The 21,054-nt window shown below is 40.2% G+C and overlaps 3 protein-coding genes across 7 annotated transcripts; 2 read left to right on the top strand and 1 right to left on the bottom strand.

The window, feature by feature from the left end:
- Positions 1–129: 129 nt before the first annotated feature.
- polh (polymerase (DNA directed), eta) lies at positions 130–4,744 on the bottom strand. 2 transcript variants are annotated; one of them, XM_068327655.1, is made up of 10 exons: positions 4,529–4,744; positions 3,579–3,713; positions 3,233–3,465; positions 2,940–3,118; positions 2,556–2,659; positions 2,307–2,426; positions 1,824–1,947; positions 1,547–1,612; positions 1,260–1,432; positions 130–1,162 (listed from the first exon to the last, which is right to left on the bottom strand). In XM_068327655.1, the coding sequence occupies exons 1-10, from the start codon at positions 4,663–4,665 to the stop codon at positions 268–270; spliced, it is 2,166 nt and encodes a 721-aa protein (XP_068183756.1). In that variant the 5' UTR covers positions 4,666–4,744; the 3' UTR covers positions 130–267. The 2 variants fall into 2 exon arrangements, with proteins under 2 accessions (XP_068183756.1, XP_068183757.1); XM_068327656.1 differs by having other exon boundaries at positions 4,293–4,653.
- A 1,366-nt stretch (positions 4,745–6,110) lies between these two features.
- On the top strand, positions 6,111–13,091 carry LOC137603610 (polymeric immunoglobulin receptor-like). Of its 4 annotated transcripts, none has more exons than XM_068327234.1 (8): positions 6,111–6,171; positions 8,067–8,381; positions 8,627–8,926; positions 9,067–9,216; positions 9,774–9,793; positions 11,165–11,218; positions 11,748–11,828; positions 12,409–13,091. In XM_068327234.1, exons 1-8 carry the CDS (start codon positions 6,129–6,131, stop codon positions 12,460–12,462), a joined length of 1,017 nt encoding a protein of 338 aa, XP_068183335.1. In that variant the 5' UTR covers positions 6,111–6,128; the 3' UTR covers positions 12,463–13,091. The 4 variants fall into 4 exon arrangements, with proteins under 4 accessions (XP_068183335.1, XP_068183337.1, XP_068183333.1 ...); XM_068327236.1 differs by having other exon boundaries at positions 6,112–7,863; XM_068327233.1 differs by having other exon boundaries at positions 6,124–6,171; positions 7,472–8,381.
- Positions 13,092–13,618: 527 nt separating this feature from the next.
- Positions 13,619–19,703, top strand: vdac2 (voltage-dependent anion channel 2). Its single transcript, XM_068327237.1, has 9 exons — positions 13,619–13,755; positions 14,924–14,995; positions 15,098–15,147; positions 15,690–15,842; positions 15,936–15,988; positions 16,680–16,907; positions 18,083–18,233; positions 18,329–18,386; positions 18,802–19,703. The coding sequence occupies exons 2-9, from the start codon at positions 14,929–14,931 to the stop codon at positions 18,891–18,893; spliced, it is 852 nt and encodes a 283-aa protein (XP_068183338.1). The 5' UTR covers positions 13,619–13,755; positions 14,924–14,928; the 3' UTR covers positions 18,894–19,703.
- The last annotated feature ends 1,351 nt before the right edge of the window (positions 19,704–21,054 follow it).

Below are 21,054 nucleotides of genomic sequence, written 5' to 3' on the forward strand. Positions count from 1 at the left end.
AGTGATGATCAAGGTAAGACATGCTCTACATCCACCTGAAGATTGACACCTACTGGCATATCAGAACACTGCAACATAATGGATACTGCCACAAAATATAAAAAAGTATATTTTTAATATCTGCAGAAATACAAGAAAGCTGATTAAAATTATTGCTTTTCCTTTATATTATATATTTTTTTGTAATTTATACATATTACTTTATCGTGAAGCCCAGTAACATCAGAAAGCTTATTTAATTGGAAAATGCAGCTGTAAGGCAATTCCTCAGCTCCTCTTAAAAAAAGAATCCAGAGTGCCTGTGCTTCCACCTTGGGAACGATGCCTTTTGGATTGGGGTCCTGGCTGACCTCTGGTTTTTGTCTTGCCCCTTAAGGCTGAGGTGAAGCCTGTGTTAGTTTTAGAAGACAAAGAGTTGACTGCTGGACTTGATGCAGAGAGTGAGTTCTGGAGGTCCATAGCAAAATGGTAGTCATTGTGTTCAGGCATTTCCCAGACCAACACCTTTTGGCCACATTGTTCACAGTTGAACAGGTCCTCCTCACTGTCTACACAGGGAGAATGGAGATCTTTCTCCGTAACTATATTCAGATCACTCATCTGCGGCTGAAATCCAAAATCTGAGCTACAACTTGGCTGCAGGTCCGATGTGGCAACCACAGATTCTATTGTACTGACAGGACTGGGCTTGTGTTCCATGTCAGGTTTGTTCCATTTTGCATCTGGGACTTTTAGACTTCTTTCAAAGGTCTTCTTCTGGAAGAAAGAAGAAATTCCAGAATGGGGACTTGCTGAAGCATGCTCAGAGCCAGAAACATCTGTAAAGGAAGAAGGACCACTGGTATCTGTCTCCATGGAAGTAGCGGCAGCAGAGGAAGATGTGAGAATCTTTGTGAAGCCTAAGCCACCATCTTCATCATTTTCTGAAACCTTCTGTCTTTGTCTCTTAGCTGCCTTTTGAAAAAAGGATTGGATGGTGCTGGGTTGTTTGCAGATGGAGTCATTTTTTAATTCAGTGTGTGGGGAGGTGGAGGACTGAGTAGCAGAGACACCACTCTGGGTTGAAGTGACGTCACTGGAGAGGAACCCTTTAATCCCACCTGCTGATGGAGCGTTGCTGAATTTGCTGGCTGAGAGGTGTAGCAGAGTGAGCGGTGGAATCCTGGTGACACAGTATAAGACAGTGTCATAAACCACACAGGATTCCTTTGACAAATGTGACCAACATTTCATTTGTTACTACATTGTACTGTATTTACCATGCTTCCTGGTGATTTCCAGCTGTGTTGAGACTCTTGATGATGGCAAAACTGTCGTTGGATAGTTTGGTTGCTTCGTAGCGTACTAAAGCACAACAGCGAGAGAAGCTGCTCGGCCTCTTATCCCCAAGCTGACGCACTCCGACTGTCAACAGCTTAGCCGTTCGGCCATTCTGTCGGATGGTCAAAAAAGACGAGCACTGATGTGAAAACCACTTAAATAAGTACAGTAGTCTTATTGCAGTAGGGGAAAATAATGTTGCACAAACACATATGCTTCTTCTCACCACTTCTCTGTCCTTCGTCAATCTCTCCTCCAGCTCAAGAGCCAGCTGATGAAGCCAATACTGTACCTACAGGGAGGTTATTAATAATTAACAAAAATATTCTTGCAAAGCCTGAAACAAAAAGATGGAGAAGACTGCAAAATTTCTGCCAACGAATGTGTAATGGCAACTTGGTCATTCCTTCATCACATTCAGTCAATATGAGAGTACGAGTAAAAGTCAGATGCACTTCATACCCTGTTGTAACAAAGGGCAGACAAAGACTAACAGGCTGTACCTGCTCTTTCGTCGCCAGCGATGTCTTCCCAGGAAAATTTTTACTACATCCAATGGATTTTGGGAGCTGTCTCGGTTTCACTGCTTCAAACTCAATCCCCTGACACAAGTCATACAGCCACTGTCTGCAAAGCAGAGATAAGCAGATAAAAGTGGTGGGTAGTTTGGTATACAGTACATAAAATGTCTATTTTTTCTGAAACTTTTATCAAACAGGTCATTCTTTGGGGAACAGTTTAATTCTCAGATTTTGTTTTGACAGCAGGGAGTACTATGCATGTTGTGATCAGAAACATCATGTGAAATGAAAAAAGTAAGTTAAAGCCATTTTTAGGTCACCATTAAGACTCACTGATCGCAACTATCCTTACACTTAAAATTAGGACAGTGTCCTACATATTTCAATTGAGAAGCAAAGCAAGAGTCTTTTTTTTTTGCCATTTTATGACCCTTGACTCTTATAAGAATATCTTGCCTATCTTACCCAGTCTTTTCTCCAAAGTGCTGTCCCAGTTGGGCCTGAGAGAAACGAGTAAGATCCCCCATGTTCTCTACTCCCAGAGTTTCTGTGATGGAGACGCCCAGTTTACCTCCCAGGTTTCGACTGCAATAAATAAGCAACACAACAGTTCAGCTGATTATTACCAATTGACATACTGTACACTTCTTTGGCAAAAAAACAGGGATAAGTAAAATCTTTAACTAGTCCTAGTACTGGTGCTTTTGAACTCACATCTTGTTGATTGGTAGTGAGCTGAAAAGTTCAGTCACAGAGTCCAAAGGCAGCACCGTTTGTCGGTTAGGTTTGTTCAAACCGCAGGCAAGCTTGGCCAACATCTTGAAAATGTAGACAGGAAACTCAAACCCAAACAATCAATCTCTCAATCTTTTGTTGCCCTAATTGTAAATTCTCTGAGATATATTTCTGACAGAAAATCCAATTTAAGCATATATTAATAAATTCAACAAAGATAATGAGGTAAAACATTAAATAAATTATCTTAGAACTATTTAAACAATGAGGATTAGCTTTACTTCGTTTATGTTTTACACAAGAGTCTCAACTGTATTGGAAATACTTGTATTTATAAGAGAAAACCGAGAGACCTATTCCAACCTTATTGTGTGATATCCCTGCCGAACAGGAGAAACCTGTACATTCCTTCACGGCTGCTCTCATTTCTTCTACAATGAGGGCCCCCGTTGTGAGCTGCAGTTCTGCAGAGTTCTGCTTCCCTGACGAAGGGGCAGGCAAGGATGCAAGCCAATCCTGGAGACCTCTGGACCTCTGTTCCTCTAAAACAGAGGTCCAGTGTTAGGGATACAACTTATCCTACATTCATCCTTATTTCAGTCTTTATAGATTATTGAAAGTCCACTTTACAACACCGGTTTTCTGTTATAACCTACCTTTATCCAAAGGAACATTCGCTGGATGTGCTTCCTGTTCAGATGAGCTTTGTGGGTATCCCTGAATGTAGGTTGTCCTCAGTGAGTGAGGTTCCAGTTGCTTGTAATCCATTTTTTTAAGATGTTGCTGGACCGCAGCAGTGAGATCCATATAGGCCTCGTCAATGCTGGCTCTCTCAATCACAGCAAAGCGAGACATCACCTCAATGACCTCTACACTTGCCTCCCTGTAACTATACAAGGGAATATGACTTAGCTTGTCATTATTATAATTATTAATATTATAATTATGGAAAAAACTAAATAGAAGTGTATGTTACAGCATAGTTTCTTCACAACTACTTACAGTGTAAGGTCTGCCTTGCCATGAGACTCACGCACTCTCGCAACTTGGAGATCTGGGCACAGTTTCTTTGCGTCATCTACCCACATGTTCCTGGTGACACCATGAGCCCTGGCCTCATAGCTGACAGCTATGATTCTGCAGAGGATAATATTAGTTATTATAAAGAACTATGTTTTTAGGTCACGTTTGCAAACTGTAGGAACATGTTAATCATGCTAACAGGCAACATCCATTTGAAAAAAGGACAATGTATGAAATTTGAAAAAAAAAAAACCAGCCATAATGTAATGGTTGTTTCTTGACTTAGACTCAAATGAAAACAATACAACATTTATTTTTGTACTTCTTCAACTTAAATGTATTGTATAAATATATGCTTATTGTGGTTTGGATGTCAGGAACATCCTTCAAACAACTTAGGGCAGGCAGCATTCATTATATTTTTATTTAGAGGAAGGAAGCTCAAATATTCAGCCTTCATCCGATGTGTTCCAACATCTGATACAAACATGTGCTACTGTGAGGGAAGCCATTGAGAAGATTGAATTTTATGAATTTTATTTTATTTTTTCTGAATCTATTAAAAGCATTCTGAGGCAATCGATTCGCTGTGGCGACCCCTGTAGGGAAAAGCCGAAAGGAAAAGAAAAAGATTAAAAGCATTCTGGTAGAATGTGTTAAAAAAAAAAAAGCTGAAAAATGTTTTAGTCTAACCTATAATTCCCTGAAAGTGCAGTCCTTGGAAGTGTTAACTTAATTTATGTATTGGTATCAGAAGCAGAAGAGTCTCCATGACAGCCGGGTATGATGAGGATTTTCTGCCCGACTAATAATTCATTCTGTTCAGTTACTTGATATCCAGTCATTTATGCCATTCTGCAGCATAATAATCCTGCTTCGTGAGACACTCTACAGTCACTTCGAAAACAGTCTCCGTCTCACAAACTCACCCGCCTCCCTTCCAAGTCTTGTACTGAGCCACCACACAGGGAGTGTTTCTCAGCGCTGGGTTGATCCTCTGTTCCACCTGCACGTAAAAACAGTCCATATCTACTAATGCCACCACTCTCTCTTTCCCGTAGTCCATTACATGGGATGGAAATCTATCCGCGGAGAGTAATTATTAGTATTACACCAGGCGCCGGAGTTCGTTCTTCCAGCTTGTCGCTTTGTAGTCGCGCGCTTACATAAATACGTCATCAGACGACGACGGCGTCGGTCACGGATGACGAAACTCACCAGACATGATCACGTCAGTAGGACTGCAGTGATCCCGGCGTTCTGAGGCCTCCCACTCCACGGCGCATCCTTTCTGTCCTTAACTAGCTTGCAGTTGTGATAGTCAGTCAGCCATCTTCAGATTACCACTGTTATATCCGCCGCAGCGGGTCACGGGGAGCCGGAGCCTATCTCGGCGGCATAGGGCGTGAGGCGGGGGACACTCCGGGCACGACGCCAGTGCACCGCGGAGCCACACACAAAGACATACAACCATGCACACACACAGACACTCATTCCTACAGCAATCAACCTGAAGCACATGCTTTTGGAGGTGGGAGGAAGCTGGACAATGTATGAAATTTGAAGAAAAAAACCCCCCAAAATGTAATGGTTGTTTCTTGACTTAGACTCAAATGAAAACAATACAACACATTTATTTTTTTACTTCTTCAACTTAAATGTATTTTATAAATATATGCTTATTGTGAATTGGATGTCAGAAACATCCTTCAAACAACTTGGGGCAAGCAACATTCATTATATTTTTATTTAGAGGAAGGAAGCTCAAATATTCAGCCTTCATCCGATGTGTTCCAACATCTGATACAAATATGTACCACTGTGAGGGAAGCCATTGAGAAGATTGAATTTTATGAATTTATTATAGCCGGAGAACCCAGAGAGAACCAACGCAGACACGGGGAGAGCATGTGAACTCCGCACAGAGCGGGACTCGAACCCGCGTCCGCCGTGTTGTGAGGCGGCACTGCTACCCACTGCGCCACCGTGCCGCCCCCAATGATAATAATAGTAATAAAAATAATAATAATTAATAATAATAACAACATTTAATATGACAGTAATGGAGAAAAGAAAAAAAGAGTCACTTATGCACTGTGACCTTTTACCATCAGATAATTTGCTTCAATTTGTTGTCTGTAGGCAGCACAGTGGACAGACATATCATGCCAAGCAGCGACATGAAGAAATAAGTGTTAAGAAATTTTAAGGAAAGCTTCTTACTTTCCTCTTTTTTAACAATGCATTGCACAAACTCAGAAAAAGACTTTCATAACCACGCTGTTTTGACTATGTGTTTTTATACATTATATAATAATCTTTTGAAGTCATATTTAGAGAACCTCATACTTAGTCTATAGTTAATCTCTGTATGTTCTGCTTATATACTTACATGAAATACCGCAAATGAGTGATGTAAAACAACTTCCTTATAAATAAAAGAAGAAACATTTTAACTGTTGCAATTAAGGAAATTAGGAAGTTGACCGTCATTCTTGATACATTGTTGAAACCTGCTCACATAGTGCCATGGCTGTTCTCGGTTTTCTTCTGGTACTCACGGGTTGCACAGGTCAGTAAAAAGAATATTTTTTTAATTGTGTAAGGCTGTATGTGAATTGTAGGACTACGGAGGCAGCTGACAGGTATAGACAGGCCAGGCGTACTGCAGCTCGAGTAGTCGCAGAGGCAGAAACTCAGGTCTGGGAGGAGTTCGGGGAGGCCATGGAGGAGGACTATTGGTCATCCTCAAAGAAATTCTGGCAAACCATTCGGCGCCTCAGGAGGGGAAAGCGGTACACAGCAACACTGTTTACAGTAGAGGCGGAGAGCTGCTGACCTCAACCGAGGATATTGTCGGGCGTTGGAAAGAATACTTCTAGGATCTCCTCAATCCCGCTACCATGTCTTACACAGAGGAAGCAGAGGCTGAGGTCTCAGAGGTGGACTCGTCCATCACCCAAGCTGAAGTCACTGAGGTGGTTGCCAAACTCCTTGGTGGCAAACCACAGGGGGTGGATGAGATTCGCCCTGAGTACCTCAAGTCTCTGGATGTGCAGGGACTGTCTTGGTCGATACGTCTCTGTAACATCGCATGGCAGTCAGGGACAGTACCTCTGGATTGGCAGACCGGGGCGGTGGTCCCTCTTGTCAAAAAGGGGGACCGGAAGGTGTGTTCCAACTATAAGGGGATAACACTCCTCAGCCTCTCGGGTAAAGTCTATTCCAGGGTACTGGAGAGGAGGATTAGACCTGGAGTCGAACTGCAGATTCATGAGGAACAATGTCCCAGTCATGGAGCACTGGACCAGCTCTACACTCTCTATTGAGTGCTTGAGTGTTCATGGGAGTTTGCCCAACCAGTCCATGTGTGTTTTTTTGGGTCTGGAGAAGGTATTTGATTGTGTCCCTCATGGTATCTTGTGGGGAGTGCTTCGGGAGTATGGGGTTCCGGGCCCTTTTACCCCTGTATGACCAAAGCCAGAGCTTGGTTCGCATTGCCGGCAGTAAGTCAGACCTGTTCCAGGTGCACGTTGGACTCTAGCAGGGCTGCCCTCTATCACCGGTTCTGTTCATAATCTTTATGGACAGAATTTCTAGGCGCAGCCAGGATCAGGAGGGAGTCCGGTTTGGGGACCAAAGGATTTCATCTCTGCTTTTTGCAGAAGGTGTTGTCCAGTTGGCCTCATCAAACCTGGACCTTCAGTGTGCACTGCGATGGTCTGCAGCTGATTATGACGCGAGTGGGATGGGGATCAGAACCTCTAAATTTGAGGCCACGGTCCTACTGTCACCTATGGTCGTGAGCTTTGGGTCATGACCGAAAGGACAAGATCCCGGATACAAGCAGCTGAAATGAATTTCCTCCGTAGGGTGGCAGGGTGCACCCATATAGATAGGGTGAGGAGCTCAGTCACCAGGGAGGAGCTCGGAGTAGAGCTGCTGCTCCTCCACCTCAAGCGGAGCCAGCTGAGGTGGCTCAGGCATCTGTTCTGGATGCCTCCTGGATGCTTCCCTGGGGACGTGTTCAGGGCATGTCCTACCGGGAGGAGATCTCAGGGAAGACCTTGGACACGCTGGATGGACTATGTTTCTCAGCTGGCCTGGGAACGCCTCGGGATCCTCCCGGAGGAGCTGAAAGACATGTCTGAGGAGAGGGAAGTATGGGCATCCCTCCTGAGACTGCTGCCCCCACGACCCAGCCCCGGATAAGTGGTTGATGATGGACGGATGGATGGATGGATGGATGGATGGATGGAAGCCTGTATGTATTATGCTTCTAATTGGCCTGGTGATCAAAATATGAAACTATCAGGATAGTAACACTCCTCAGATTATATCTAATATATTGTGAAGATTATTATAGTTTTGCATATGAAACAGCAACTGATGCACTTGTATAAAAACAATAGATTATGTGCAGGACGTTTGAACTTTCGTCAAAATTCTGTTCTGTTCTTGTTACAGGAATCCACAGCATGACAACTGTTAGTGAAATGTCAGTGAAAGCTGGAGAAACAATCTCAATCCCATGCCTGTATGACTCAGAATACATAAATAATGTGAAATATTTGTGTCAAGGATATTCCTGGGTTTCTTGCTCATATGCAGTCAAAACAGACAACCCCAACACTGAAAGGTTTTCTGTCTCTGATGACAAAATTCAAAGAGTCTTCACTGTGACTATAAAAGGCTTGACAGATCAGGACACTGATTACTGGTGTAATGTGGAGAAAAAAGGAACTGATCAGGGAAAATGGTTTCACATGACAGTCACCAGAGGTAGGTAGAGTCTTTAAAAGACCTGCATGTACATTTCAAATGCTTTGTGAGATTTATATATTTTAAAGGAAAACACTATCAAAGATTTCTTGATTTGTTACAGATTTTTGTTTATATTATCATCGACTGTCACCATTAGTCTTGAGAGTGTTTCCAAAACTATTAACTAATACTCATTAACTACTTAATAAGAAACCTTTGAAATAACTTATGTATCAAGGCACACTTTTGTGTTTTTCTTCAAGGTATACCAAATCTCCATGTGGACCATCAGGAGATTGTAGCATTTAATGGAGAAAACATAACCATCAATTGTTACTATCGTAATCATGGAGACATGAAATGGTGCAGATTGGGCCACTCCTGTGTCGAGGGGTCGTTTGGATTAATAGATGAAGCAAAAGTGACTATTGATACAAGAGTCGCAAATGTTTTCACTGTGACTATGAGTGGCCTGACAATGGAGAATAGCGGCTGGTATTGGTGCGCCAAAGGCAACTTACAAATGCCAGTCCATGTAAAGGTTACTGAGAAACCTACCACTGGTAAGAACAGCAACTATACATTCTGAATAATACTGAACTAATAATTATTATGTTGTGTGCATTCGTATGTGAATGTTTTTAATATATGGTACATTTATTGTTATCATATTCTGCTAGTTTTTATTTGACTATTTTCACAGTCACATCAAACAGCTGCTTAACCACCTTATCACCCATTCCTGACTTCGAGGAGCTCCAATCTGACATACTAAGCTTTGTCATCCCTTTGTGTTTGTTGGTCATTGCTGTGATGGTGACCTTGCTCATCTGGTTTCTGCTTAAAAGACACCGTAAGTCAGTGTTGGAATGGCTGTAACATGTATCTTAAAAAGTAATTATCTATATGTATATATGTGTATATACACGTGTGTGTGTGTGTGTGTGTGTGTGTGTGTGTGTGTGTGTGTGTGTGTGTGTGTGTGCGCATGTGTGTATATGTGTGCGCACACACACACACATACATAAATATACATATATACTGTATATAAAGCCTTAACAGTCTGTGGGCGTTGTCACCGCACAGCAAGGGGGTTCCGGTTCTGTGCGGAGTTTGCATGTTCTCCCCGTGTCTGCGTGGGTTCTCGCCGGGTTCTCCGGCTTCCTCCGGCTTCCCCCCACATCCAAAAATATGCCCTTCAGGTTAATTGGCCGGTCCCAAATTGACCATAGGAATGCGTGTGTCTGTGTGCGTGTTTGTGTGTAGCTCAGCGGTTTCACTGGCGTTGCGCCCGGAGTTTCCTTGCCTCACGCCCTAAGACAAGCTGGGATAGGTTCCATGACCTGCACAAGTGGATGAAGCAGTTTGACAAAATGAATGAACGAATGACAGTCTGTTTTTTTGTTTTAGGATCATCAGATACAACAAGGGTACGTTATGACTTTTCCATAATAAAATACTAATCTTCTACATCTTAATAGTGAAAATCACCATTGAATGTGCTTACTGAGAAAGCAATTCAAACATTAACAGCTATAAGATGTATAGATGTGCTCAGCACTAAACTTAGCACATGTGGTCATAAATATGTTAATAGGGTCAGAAATCAACTAATATCTAGTAGTAATTCATGTTCACTGTATCTGTTTCCATGAATTTTAGGGCCCCCATATTTTTAAATGCTGTATCATCAGGAATATTCAATTTTGAAAGTAATAATATGTTTGCCTTTAGACAGTGCTGGTGTTCTGACTATACATACGTCAGTAGAGTGTATAATGTATAGTGTTACATTAGTTAGATTAAATTCCTTAATATAACTAATTATTTAACTATTTAATTAATCTCACTATTTGAATTAATGACAAAATACTGCTAATTCATTTACTTGGCCAGTAAGTGAAAGTACTTTAAGCTTACTAAAATATGTTATCTTGATAGTTAAAATGTATTTAAATATTCAGATGAGCTTATTGAAGTGGTTGGTTAGGAATAGAAAGTAAGATGGTAACTGTGGAGAAACTGAGGTGAGCAAAGCAAATTAGAAATCCAAACCTTTATTTAAAAAAAAAAAAAATTAGGCCGAAGAAGTCAATAATGTAGTAATAGCTGATATTGTAACGAATTTGCCCATGCCTTAAATGTATTAGGCCATAAAGAAATTTTATTACATTATTGGCCAGTTATTACATTATTGGCCTATTACATTTCAAAAATGAGCAAATATATTACATTATCGGAAGTTATTAATAACATGGGCTTCAGTGTAGAAATTTTTATTCAGAAAGTTAAAATGAGGCAAGGAGGACAGGAGAGGGAGGGTGCTGACTATGTCATGAGTGAGGAGAAGTGCAAGGAGATAATTACAGGGTGAGAAATTTTTGGTTAATGCAGAAGTCAATATCTTGTTTTGGGAACATTTCATTTTTTATCTTAATTTCCACAGATAAATGTCAGAAGTTATATATTATACACAAAAGAAAAACATTAATAATCCTCTTTATAATGATTCTGAGACTAAAGTCTTTACTATGGCAGTACTCGGATGCACATTGAACACAAACAGGCATCATGTCCTCACGGTCATCAGCACGACACCGCGGCTGAAAAAAAATTCAAGAGGGAACACATGAAATACAGTACATGAATGAAATGAATATACATTGAATTATAACTGAATTACTGCTGGATATCTGTATTTCTGAGGGGAAATAGAATGACAGTTTTAATGACTGAACCCATTATTGTTATTGGCTTATTCTTTCCAATGAATTTTGGTTTTGTTTGTGACCTTATCACAGGCTGAAAAGGAAGTAAACCGTACTGTTGCGAAAAGCAGACGAATTTCAAGGCAGGTAAGGCATGGTAAATCCTAAAAAAATGTTTTGTGAAGCATAATTATTGGACATGTCCAGAGGAGAGATAGTGAATATATTGGTAGAAGGATGCTGAGGTTTGAACTGTCAGGCAGGAGGCCTAGAGGAAGACCAAAGAGGAGGTTTATGGATGTAGTGAAAGAGGACATGAAAGTAGTTGGTGTGAGAGTAAAGGATGCAGAAGACAGGGTTAGATGGAGGCAACTGATTCGCTGTGGCGACCCCTGGAGGGAAAAGCCAAAAGGAAAGGAAGAATTATTTTGATATTGCCTGTGGATTGAAAATGAACCATGGCTCAAATTAATGATATTCCAAAATGAACTTTCGTAAGCTATAGTGATTACAGACTAAGTTTTTACACTTGATTGAATATATTTAGCATTTCATTTTACTTGAAATTTAATACTTAGTATTTCACCATACACGTTTGTATTTAAGAAAAGCAATTAAAATAGAGGTGTCAAAACCACTCAAATGGTTTCTGTTTTTTGTCTCTTCCTCACCCCAGAGAACAAATGCTGCGATGGAGAGTGATACGGGTGTCGTATACACCACCGTGACTACTGCAAAACCACCAACTCTGCCAAGGGTACATTTTATGACATAAAAAACCAAGCCTTAGGCAGTCTCTCACCTTCCTATTAAAGCTTCATTTACACAAAACTTTAGCTAGACATGATCTAGCATGTTCTCAATCCAAAAACACTCAAGTGGACACTGACCCTAGCTTCAAACTCTGATACTCTAGGTCTGACATGTGCGGGGCTTTGTTAAGGTTGCAATAATTACTGACATAATCTTTGTTTTGTATTTTTGTTCATGTTGCAGTTGGGTGATATTCACAGTTTGATGAGGATTGGGCAAAAAGGATACTTGGTTAGGATTAAGTAAAAAAAAATTGCATTTTGGTTTAGGATTGGGTTCCGGATCACATCACATCTTAGCATGTCTGTGATCAATTATGCAATGAATATAGTCAACATTGCCTACCAGTTTAATGTGTTCCCAATGATGCCGTGCATGTTAGCACACTTAAAATATTTTTATTTACCTCAAAGTACTTCTTCGCCTGCAGTCTTAGAGCTGCTCTTATGGTTATATTTCTTGTTTTGGTTTTGCTTTAATCATTCTTTCTAATTGTTTTTTTTTCTTCTTATGTTTGCAAACAGGTGGAAATAAAACCTGAAGATGTGACATATAGCATAATAGCCTTGCAACCTTAAAAAGTCAAGTGCCATGGAATCTAACCTGTCCAGTACACTATCACCAACACACACACACACACACACACACACACACACACACACACACACACACACACACACACACACACACACACACACACACACACACACACACACACACACACACACACACACACAAACAATAGTGTTGTAATGTTTGATTTGTTATTTGATTTTGCAAGATATATTCCTATTTTTGTAATTTGGAAGCATTTTGCTGTCTGACTTTCTCATAATCATTTTTGCTGAACAAAATTATCCACGGGTGTGCTTGTGGGAGGGAGACACCACACGGCTGGCGTCTCTTTTAGTGTGTATGCCACCACTTGCCCATAGCAGCTGATATACTGTAGGCGATTGTGATTGTGGCCATCTCGTTCGATGGGTCTCCATTTTGTTCAGCCTCGAAAACTTACAAGTTTCATTTAAGTTATGGAATCCTGATATAACCTCATTTCCATCAGTGGCATATTTATTAGCATATCTATATTACAAGCAGGATGTATTATATGTTCATTTGTTTACTCTGGGCAGTTACCTATGTATTGTCAAGTTTATAATTACAGATTTTCTTTTTAAATATCCTATAATATTAAACAATGGTTTTATATTACTGCTTTATAATATAATATGTTTTATAATATAAAGAAGTGGTGGAAACTGATGAATTTTTCATTTCATAATTAAAGTTGTTGAAAAAAAAACTATTGTAGCTCCAAAATCTGGAATTATTTCTATTGCCGTTTTGCCGTCCCTGCTTTTCATTTGAATGCAAAAAGAAAAGGAAGAGCTAACTACCTTTAAATGGAGAGTGCAGCTCTGTTCACTACATTAGTTCATGATCAATCTTTATGTAAGTGTCAGCACAAAAAGCAATTTAATAAATGTACAACACCTGCTTTTGCTGGTCACCAATTTATTTCGTGCAGTCGCATGTCAGTGAAGATTTGTTGTCAAAACACTTTTATGAAATGGTAACTATGAAACACGGTTAACAAAAAACAAAACAAAAACAAAACGTTACATGAAACCTATATTACGACAAACCCTGACGTCTGAACGACGTGACAACACCTACGTGCAAAAGATTTCTACTCAGGCACACACGTGGTTGTCCCGGGTCCTGAGCCGGGACGTAATAGGTCTGAATTTCATCACGTTGCAGTCTCCTTCAGCTCGCCCTCCAACTGGTGACGCTCACCTCGGTCGTGCGGTGTGAGGAATATTTCTGTTAAAGTCGCTTAAGTTAACGACTGGCCCCACCTTGAACCGGTAAGAGAACCACGTACTCGTCCTGACACAGTTGACGAACTGTAGAACAATTAAGAATTACCTTTAACGCGCTTTACACGCGCGGCTAGCAAAGTTGGCTAAGCTAGCGGCATTGGGTCTGCACGTCTGACACATGTTTCAAGTAATGGCAGGGGAGTGTTGCTGAGTATTATTGCTCGTGTCATGCAGCTTTATAGGCGGCAGGCGTTCTACACACATACTCCAAGAAAATATTCACAACTTTTCTCAAAAGTTAACAGTTTCCTCTGCAAGCTGGTGGCCTAGTTATTTGACTGGTAATGCGCGTGGAACTAATAATTCACACATGTGCCATTGGCATACACTTTGCCACGCCTAGATGTAGCTGCCCATTCACGTGGCTCACACTTTAACGATGGCCAGGCCTTGAGAACGGACTCCAGTGCGGCAAAAATGGCTTCTGTCACGCAGTAACCTTGTCCGCCGGCTGTCATAGACTGTACCGCTGCCTACACGCAATGCTGCCGTTCATAGTAAAACTACCGAGATTTCGTAGTAACCATTTCGGCTGTAAACTTCAAATTGAGAATTATTCCAAACCTTAAAGGAAGTTTGACAACACAGACTATGTCTGTGTTTTACAGTTACTCCTACACAGCAGATAGAGCTCAGTGTTTTCAGAGATGATACCATGCTGGTGGTCATCGGAAGGATAGATGTGAAGAATTAGTTGTGAATATCCACGCATTCAACAGGTGTCAGCCAGGAAGGACAGATGTCATTACATTCTTATGTAAACCAGGCACGTTTGCTTTTCTATTTAAAAAAAGAATGCATCATCAGTATTACTAATTGTTTTGCCAAAATTTTAACAAGCCATACCTATGTAATGGATTTTGTTCAGATGATTCCATACTCTTTATATCCCTGAGTTACTACAATCCCAGGCCTAAAGCCTAAACATTGTTTTTTTGCATTATACAGACAGATTCCATTTAGCTTGTTTTAGTGACTGACCTTGTATTTTCAGAGACATCAGAAAGTTATATCTAAATCTTACATCTGTAATGGTATTACGAATATTGTCCTTTAATTATCACATTATGGGTTTCTAATTTTGCTTTAAATCATGCAAATATACTCTTACAGAAGAACAATTATGAAGAACTGTTATACTTCTGTCACACAGATACAATGGCTGTGCCCCCTTGCTATGCTGATTTGGGTAAATCTGCCAAGGACATCTTCAATAAAGGCTATGGTATGGGCATTTACTGTTTGATATGTATTGATATTCAATACTTTTAAGCTTAGCTGTTGAATAAATACTTGGAAATTATTTTAACAATATGATTCTCTTCAGGCTTTGGCTTGGTGAAGCTTGATGTCAAGACAAAGTCAGCAAGTGGAGTGGTAAGGTCATTTCTTCAGTCAAGCGGTGAAACTACAGTAATTGTGGCATAGAGTAATTTAGATTTTGCAGTAAAATAAGCAGGTCTTCGTCAATTTTTGCTTACAGCAGTCAGGAAGTGTTAGATTAGTTTGAGGCCACAGAAAGTGCAAATATCGAACCAGCTTGTCAGTTAAAAAAAAAGACCAAGTCTTAATAAATGTAATATTGCTTAAATGCATATAACAGAAAGTGATTATTATGGCCGTCATACAATGGATTGTAGTTTTGGATTATATTCCATTTTAAATGTTTTGAAAATGGTTTCGCAGTATTTTTGTCTTCGGCCCACAGTTTACAGTGATGCCAAATATTTCTTCAGAACTCCTACATTTATGAAGCAGATGTATATTTGACTGGGTTTGTGGCTTATCAATCATCAAAATTACTAATGTTTCCTGTCACCATAAGTTTTTCAGTTTCCCCTACTCTTAGGATTGTTCTTTTCAGTCAGTGTCTAAAGTGTTTCTTTTGGTTGTCATTTCTATGAAATTACCCCTTGCAGGAATTTAAAACATCTGGTTCCTCCAATACTGATACCAGCAAAGTTACAGGTAGCCTGGAAACTAAATACAAGAGATCAGAATATGGCTTGACCTTCACCGAAAAGTGGAACACTGACAACACTTTGGGAACGGAAATCACTATTGAAGATCAGGTTAGGATAACGTTAAAACATTTTGCAATTTAAAATTGTGCATGAAGGCCAACTCAAATATTTTACTGTCAAATGATTTTTTTTTTCTCACAGATTGCCAAGGGACTTAAGTTGACTTTTGACACAACCTTCTCACCCAACACTGGGTAAGATGATTGTGATTAATGGGTAATCACATTAAAAAAAAACTTGTTTGAAATCTTGTCAACATACTTGACACAGTCTGCTCTGCCTGTTGCTTCTCTACACTAGTAATGTTGGAAACCTGATCTGTGCTGTATATTTCTCGCACAAGTGTCATCATTTGAAATATAACACTTCCCAGTATGGTACTGGTCTTTCACCACTTTCTGATTGGCTGCCAAGTTTAGCATTTGCTTCAGTGAATTAAATTTTTTGTTTGTCCTTTGAAAGGAATAGAAGAATTCCCAGATAGTAGGGCATTTTGTAGATAAATCACATGAGGGTTATGGCACATTTCCCAAAGGAAGTGGGCCTGCTTCATATCGGGTGTTGGAAGGTTGGCAGGTTTGAACTAAAATGGCTACTGGAACCTAACTTTCCCCTATCCAGACATTTTAATGGTTTTGTGGCAAACGGACATTTCAGTTAGACATCAATGTCCTGTGTCAGTGCTTTTTGTGATAAGGTGATTTTTTGAACAATTTACCTTCACTCCCCAAAATTTTTTGACCCATTTCTACAGTAAATTGTAAACATGAAATTGAAAAGAGTATTGCCATGTTAAATACAGTATATTGGTGGTAAGAAATGATTTTGATAAATCTGTGTTGGACTGCAATTTCAATTATGGTTAAACAAAACTCTCATCGACAGAAAGAAGAGTGGCAAAGTTAAGACTGCCTACAAACGCGAGTATGTTAATTTGGGCTGTGATGTCGACTTTGACTTTGCCGGCCCCACCATCCACGGAGCTGCTGTCATCGGCTATGAGGGGTGGCTTGCTGGTTACCAGATGACCTTTGACACTGCCAAATCCAAGATGACCCAGAACAACTTTGCCATTGGCTATAAGACAGGAGACTTCCAGTTACACACTAATGTGTAAGTAAAGACCTTATTTTCATACTTCAGGATGTTATGTTTATACAGTATGTGATCTAATGGATTATCCACTAGATAATCTGAATCCAGAATTTTTAAAGAACCTTTTTACCATGGCAGTATGGTAGCAAATATAACACTTTCTTCTAACTTCATGGCTAATGGCTACATTAATTGGACAAAATTACATTTTAACACCCCATATGATCTACAACAGATCAAATATTTATCCTGGAAACAAAAAATATTTCGGATCTAATGATCCAAAATGCTTGATTTCAAAAGAAGCAGTTCATATCTACTCAAAATTATTGAAAAATGATGGATTCAAGGAAATGCACTACAGTATTCTCTCACGCATTCACTCCTCAAGCTGCCCTGCTTCATCTCATCACAGATGTTTAGTAGGTAGTCGTGGGATACTGTATGCATATTCTATTCACTGATGGTGCTGCGTTCCGAGACTTACGGAATGCAGCACATTTCCGTGTGCAGTGCACCCTCGTGCATTCATGCATCAACGCTCACGACTTCACCTCATTTTCAAAGCTTTGCTCAGATTATACACAGCAGGGCAATTTAAAAGCAAATACAGTCAACCCTCGTTTTTCGAACAGAATCCGTTCCAGAAGGCTGTTCGAAAAGCGAGTTGTTCGAAATCCGAAACCATTTTTCCCATTATAATTAATGTCAATAATTTTAATCCGTTCCAAGTTTAAAAAACAGCTTTTTCCAAGTTTTTAAAAAAAAACTATTTTACACCATAAACTGCACTGTATACTGTTTACCATAAATAAAAAGGGATAGAAATGGACACTGTTTTATTTTAATAAAAGATGTCCTAACGAACTTTGAACACGAATGCGCTACGGAGGAAGCATCCTGGGCATTTGAGTTCACTCGGCTCCTGAGTGAGTCACGTTCAGGTACGCTTGGCTTCTTTCGGTTTGGTCGAGAGCCGAATTTTGGTCGAGTTCAGAGATGTAAAAATTCTCTGATTTTCTGGTCGAAAACCGATTTGGTCGAGAACAGAAGCGTTCGAAAACCGAGGTTTGACTGTACAGTGAAGTTTCTACATTATAAGAACTCCAGCCCTGTGAATTCTCCTTTCATTAGAAATTCTATGTTTGGTTCCCTGTAGCTTGAGGTCTCTCCTATGCTTGCAATTGTTATAGCAATGATGGATCTGAGTTTGGTGGCTCCATCTACCAGAAGGTGAGCGACAGTCTGGAGACGTCAGTCAACCTGGCCTGGACTGCTGGCAGCAACAGCACACGCTTTGGTATTGCAGCCAAATACCAACTTGACAAGGACGCCTCTGTCAATGTAAGAATCTGAGCAGAGAAAATGAGGTCTCCTTTGACCCATCTTTGGTGGTGTGGATGTTGAGTGTTACCAACTCAATTGTTTTCCTCCCACAGGTTAAAGTGAACAACAATAGTCTTGTTGGTGTCGGGTACACTCAGACTCTAAGACCAGGTAAGTGTTCCTTAAGTTGCTGAGATGTCAAATGTTGTAAAAAGTTCAATACCTCATGGTGGTCTGGCAATCAAACCGATGCAGTTGTCTGAGGAACTTAAAGAATTTGACCAGGAAAACCTATCACAAGCACTACTTCTGACCCTTGTGATAAATTGTATATATGGCACAAATATGCATCAGTGACCTAGATTTTTTTCCCCCAGAGTCTAAAATTACAGCCTTTGCACACAGCAATTAAGTTACTTGCAAATAGTTGATAGTTGACATGAAATGAAATAAATGCAACAATTAAATGACCTGCATCTTTTGTCAACACCCATTCTGATAAGATCTAGAAGTAATGTACTTTGAGAACTAATTTAGCATCTGCTCTGTGAATGTTAATGTTGTGGGGGGCTTTTTATATCTACAGGTGTAAAACTCATACTGTCGGGTCTGGTCGATGGCAAGAACATCAATGCAGGAGGCCACAAGCTGGGTCTGGGCTTAGAACTAGAAGCCTAAGCTTTCTTCGAATTGCTGGAGACTCGGGAATATCAGAAGATCCTGGCCTTACACGTATCTGCAACTCAAACCAGCAAGAGGGCATCATTGGAGAAATTGTCTCAAAGCCTGCAACAATAATTCTAACTGGTTGAGTACCACTGCAAGTTGGTGTGTCTATCATTGGTATATTTTACCTTTGTTGCTTTGTACTATGTAGTTGCATCAATTTGTAAAAACAATTTTGGTGGCATATTTATAAATTGTCATTGTTTGTGTTCTGTACACCATAGTAATGAAAATTAAGCACTTCTTGTTGTCATCTTGTCTGTGTGACTTTATTGTAATATTTTTCATCACTAGTTTTTATTTCTTGGGAGAACATCAGTTTATGGTTTTGTTTTAAAGTCACACATCTGATATTCCTTTGTCATCTAGTTTCATATGAAAACTACAGCACCGTTCCTCTTAATGTACATAAGGGCGTACTAAAGCTGCTCAATGTTTTACTTTGCGTCGGTCAGCATGTGTGAAGTTTTGTCAAAGGTTCATTTAAAGCTCAGTAGTTGTTGGGTTGCTAAAAACAGTTATGCAAATTTAAAGAAGCCCTATTCACTTGGCTGACCCAGCAGAATTAGGATCATGTCATTCTGTACTAATGAACAATTATGAGACACTTGATGTTCACAGTAATGCCAAACTACGATTGCTCAAAAGAGGTGTAACTTAAAGCTGCTCTTGTGCACTTTCCTTGTTCTGGACAGATATGAAGCCCACAGGAAATGCTGAAGTCTGTATGAGTTTTCAATAAAGTCTACTCCACAAAACACAGGTGACTGAAGCATCATTGAAGCCAACTCGCAAATCACAATCGTATTGTCATTTCCTTGTAGATGAGCTCACAATCGCCTCATCTTCAGCTGCTTTTCTGCCTGGTGGATCACAACCTCAATCTCAGTCGGGTTAGGTTTGCATACCATGTTTGAGACACCAGCTCTTCATGGAGCCGCATAGAAGATGATCACACTCACACCAGAGCAGCATGTTTTGGGGGTGGGAGGAAGCCAGAAAGCCCACAGACATGGGGATAACAAAAAGTCAGAATCAAACCCAGAACATTCTTGCTGTGAGGCAACGGCAGTACCTGCTGCAGCACAGGTCTGCCTTTTCCCCAAAGTATTTTTCTGCAGCATCACAGTCTGATCAGGGAGAGGAATATGGTTTGTGCAACGATAACCCAACATATCTCAAACCAAATATATAATGGAATTAAGCCAAAAAAATATCTTGCTATACAAAAGTAATTTGTGTCAATATAACAGCAGCTTCTGAGGTTTGGTGCCTTGCTCAAAGGCATCTCGGCAGTGCTCATGAGGTCACCTGACATGTCTCCAACTACCAATGCACACTCAATACTTTGGGATGCTGTGGACTTGAACCAGCCACCCTCTGCCTCCCATGCTAAGTCTCTGTGGAGTGAGTCCAAAGAAACTATTGGATATCAAATGAGTTGATGAAGAGAAGACACTGAGAAAATCCTTTACTTGGAGTAAGGAAACCAGAAGACTGTCAGTAGAAATGATACCTTCAAATTAAAATATACTGCTGGGAGTGTTTCTGTCTGTCTTTCTGTTAGTCCACCAAATATCTTCGCAACCGTTGCAGATAGAAAGATGAAACAAAAAGCACATTACTCTGGCGGGCAAGGGGATGAAAGTGAGATGATGACCTTGAGCCTGAGAGAACACGGTCAAGGTCAAATTTCAACTTTTGTACACTCAAGAACCGGATAAGATAGAAAGACGAGGGAGAATTCCAGTGTCAGACCATAGATCAAAGCAACTGCTTTGATCCAAGCTACTGCTTTGATCTATGAAAGTACATCAGAGCACTAGCTTTGATCTTTGACCAACGCAAGTAGGTCAGGGTAAAATTTTGAATTCAGGGGTGTCGCGGAATGTTGCTGTCTGTGACTGCCTTGGTTCTAGTTGATATTGTAAATGTGATGAAGGTGTGATGTCTGTTATAATAACATGCCCGGGGGAAAAATGTAATACTGCACTTTTTGTATTCCTGAATACTTTTGACTACAGCAGTTGATTTAAAGGTCAAAGGCAAAGCTGTTGTAAACATTCAAAGAATCCAGCTCTGTGCTTCAAGATTAAATTACAGCGTTGACAGT

This window comes from Antennarius striatus, chromosome 11, assembly GCF_040054535.1.
Source record: "Antennarius striatus isolate MH-2024 chromosome 11, ASM4005453v1, whole genome shotgun sequence".
Classification (NCBI taxonomy): domain Eukaryota; kingdom Metazoa; phylum Chordata; class Actinopteri; order Lophiiformes; family Antennariidae; genus Antennarius; species Antennarius striatus.

Bases quoted from the DNA above. Each gene is read 5' to 3' on its own strand.
- polh (XM_068327655.1), bottom strand. From the start codon at position 4,665: ATGGACTACGGGAAAGAGAGAGTGGTGGCATTAGTAGATATGGACTGT. The intron at 3,119-3,232 runs GTAGGTTATAAC...CCTCTGTTTTAG, and splicing joins GAATGTTCCTTTGGATAAAG to AGGAACAGAGGTCCAGAGGT. The intron at 2,660-2,939 runs GTTGGAATAGGT...TACATTTTCAAG, and splicing joins CAGGGATATCACACAATAAG to ATGTTGGCCAAGCTTGCCTG.
- LOC137603610 (XM_068327232.1), top strand. From the start codon at position 8,015: ATGTGCAGGACGTTTGAACTTTCGTCAAAATTCTGTTCTGTTCTTGTT. The intron at 8,382-8,626 runs GTAGGTAGAGTC...TTTTTCTTCAAG, and splicing joins TCACATGACAGTCACCAGAG to GTATACCAAATCTCCATGTG. The intron at 11,829-12,408 runs GTACATTTTATG...GTTTGCAAACAG, and splicing joins AACCACCAACTCTGCCAAGG to GTGGAAATAAAACCTGAAGA.
- vdac2 (XM_068327237.1), top strand. From the start codon at position 14,929: ATGGCTGTGCCCCCTTGCTATGCTGATTTGGGTAAATCTGCCAAGGAC. The intron at 15,148-15,689 runs GTAAGGTCATTT...TACCCCTTGCAG, and splicing joins CAAAGTCAGCAAGTGGAGTG to GAATTTAAAACATCTGGTTC. The intron at 15,989-16,679 runs GTAAGATGATTG...TCTCATCGACAG, and splicing joins ACCTTCTCACCCAACACTGG to AAAGAAGAGTGGCAAAGTTA.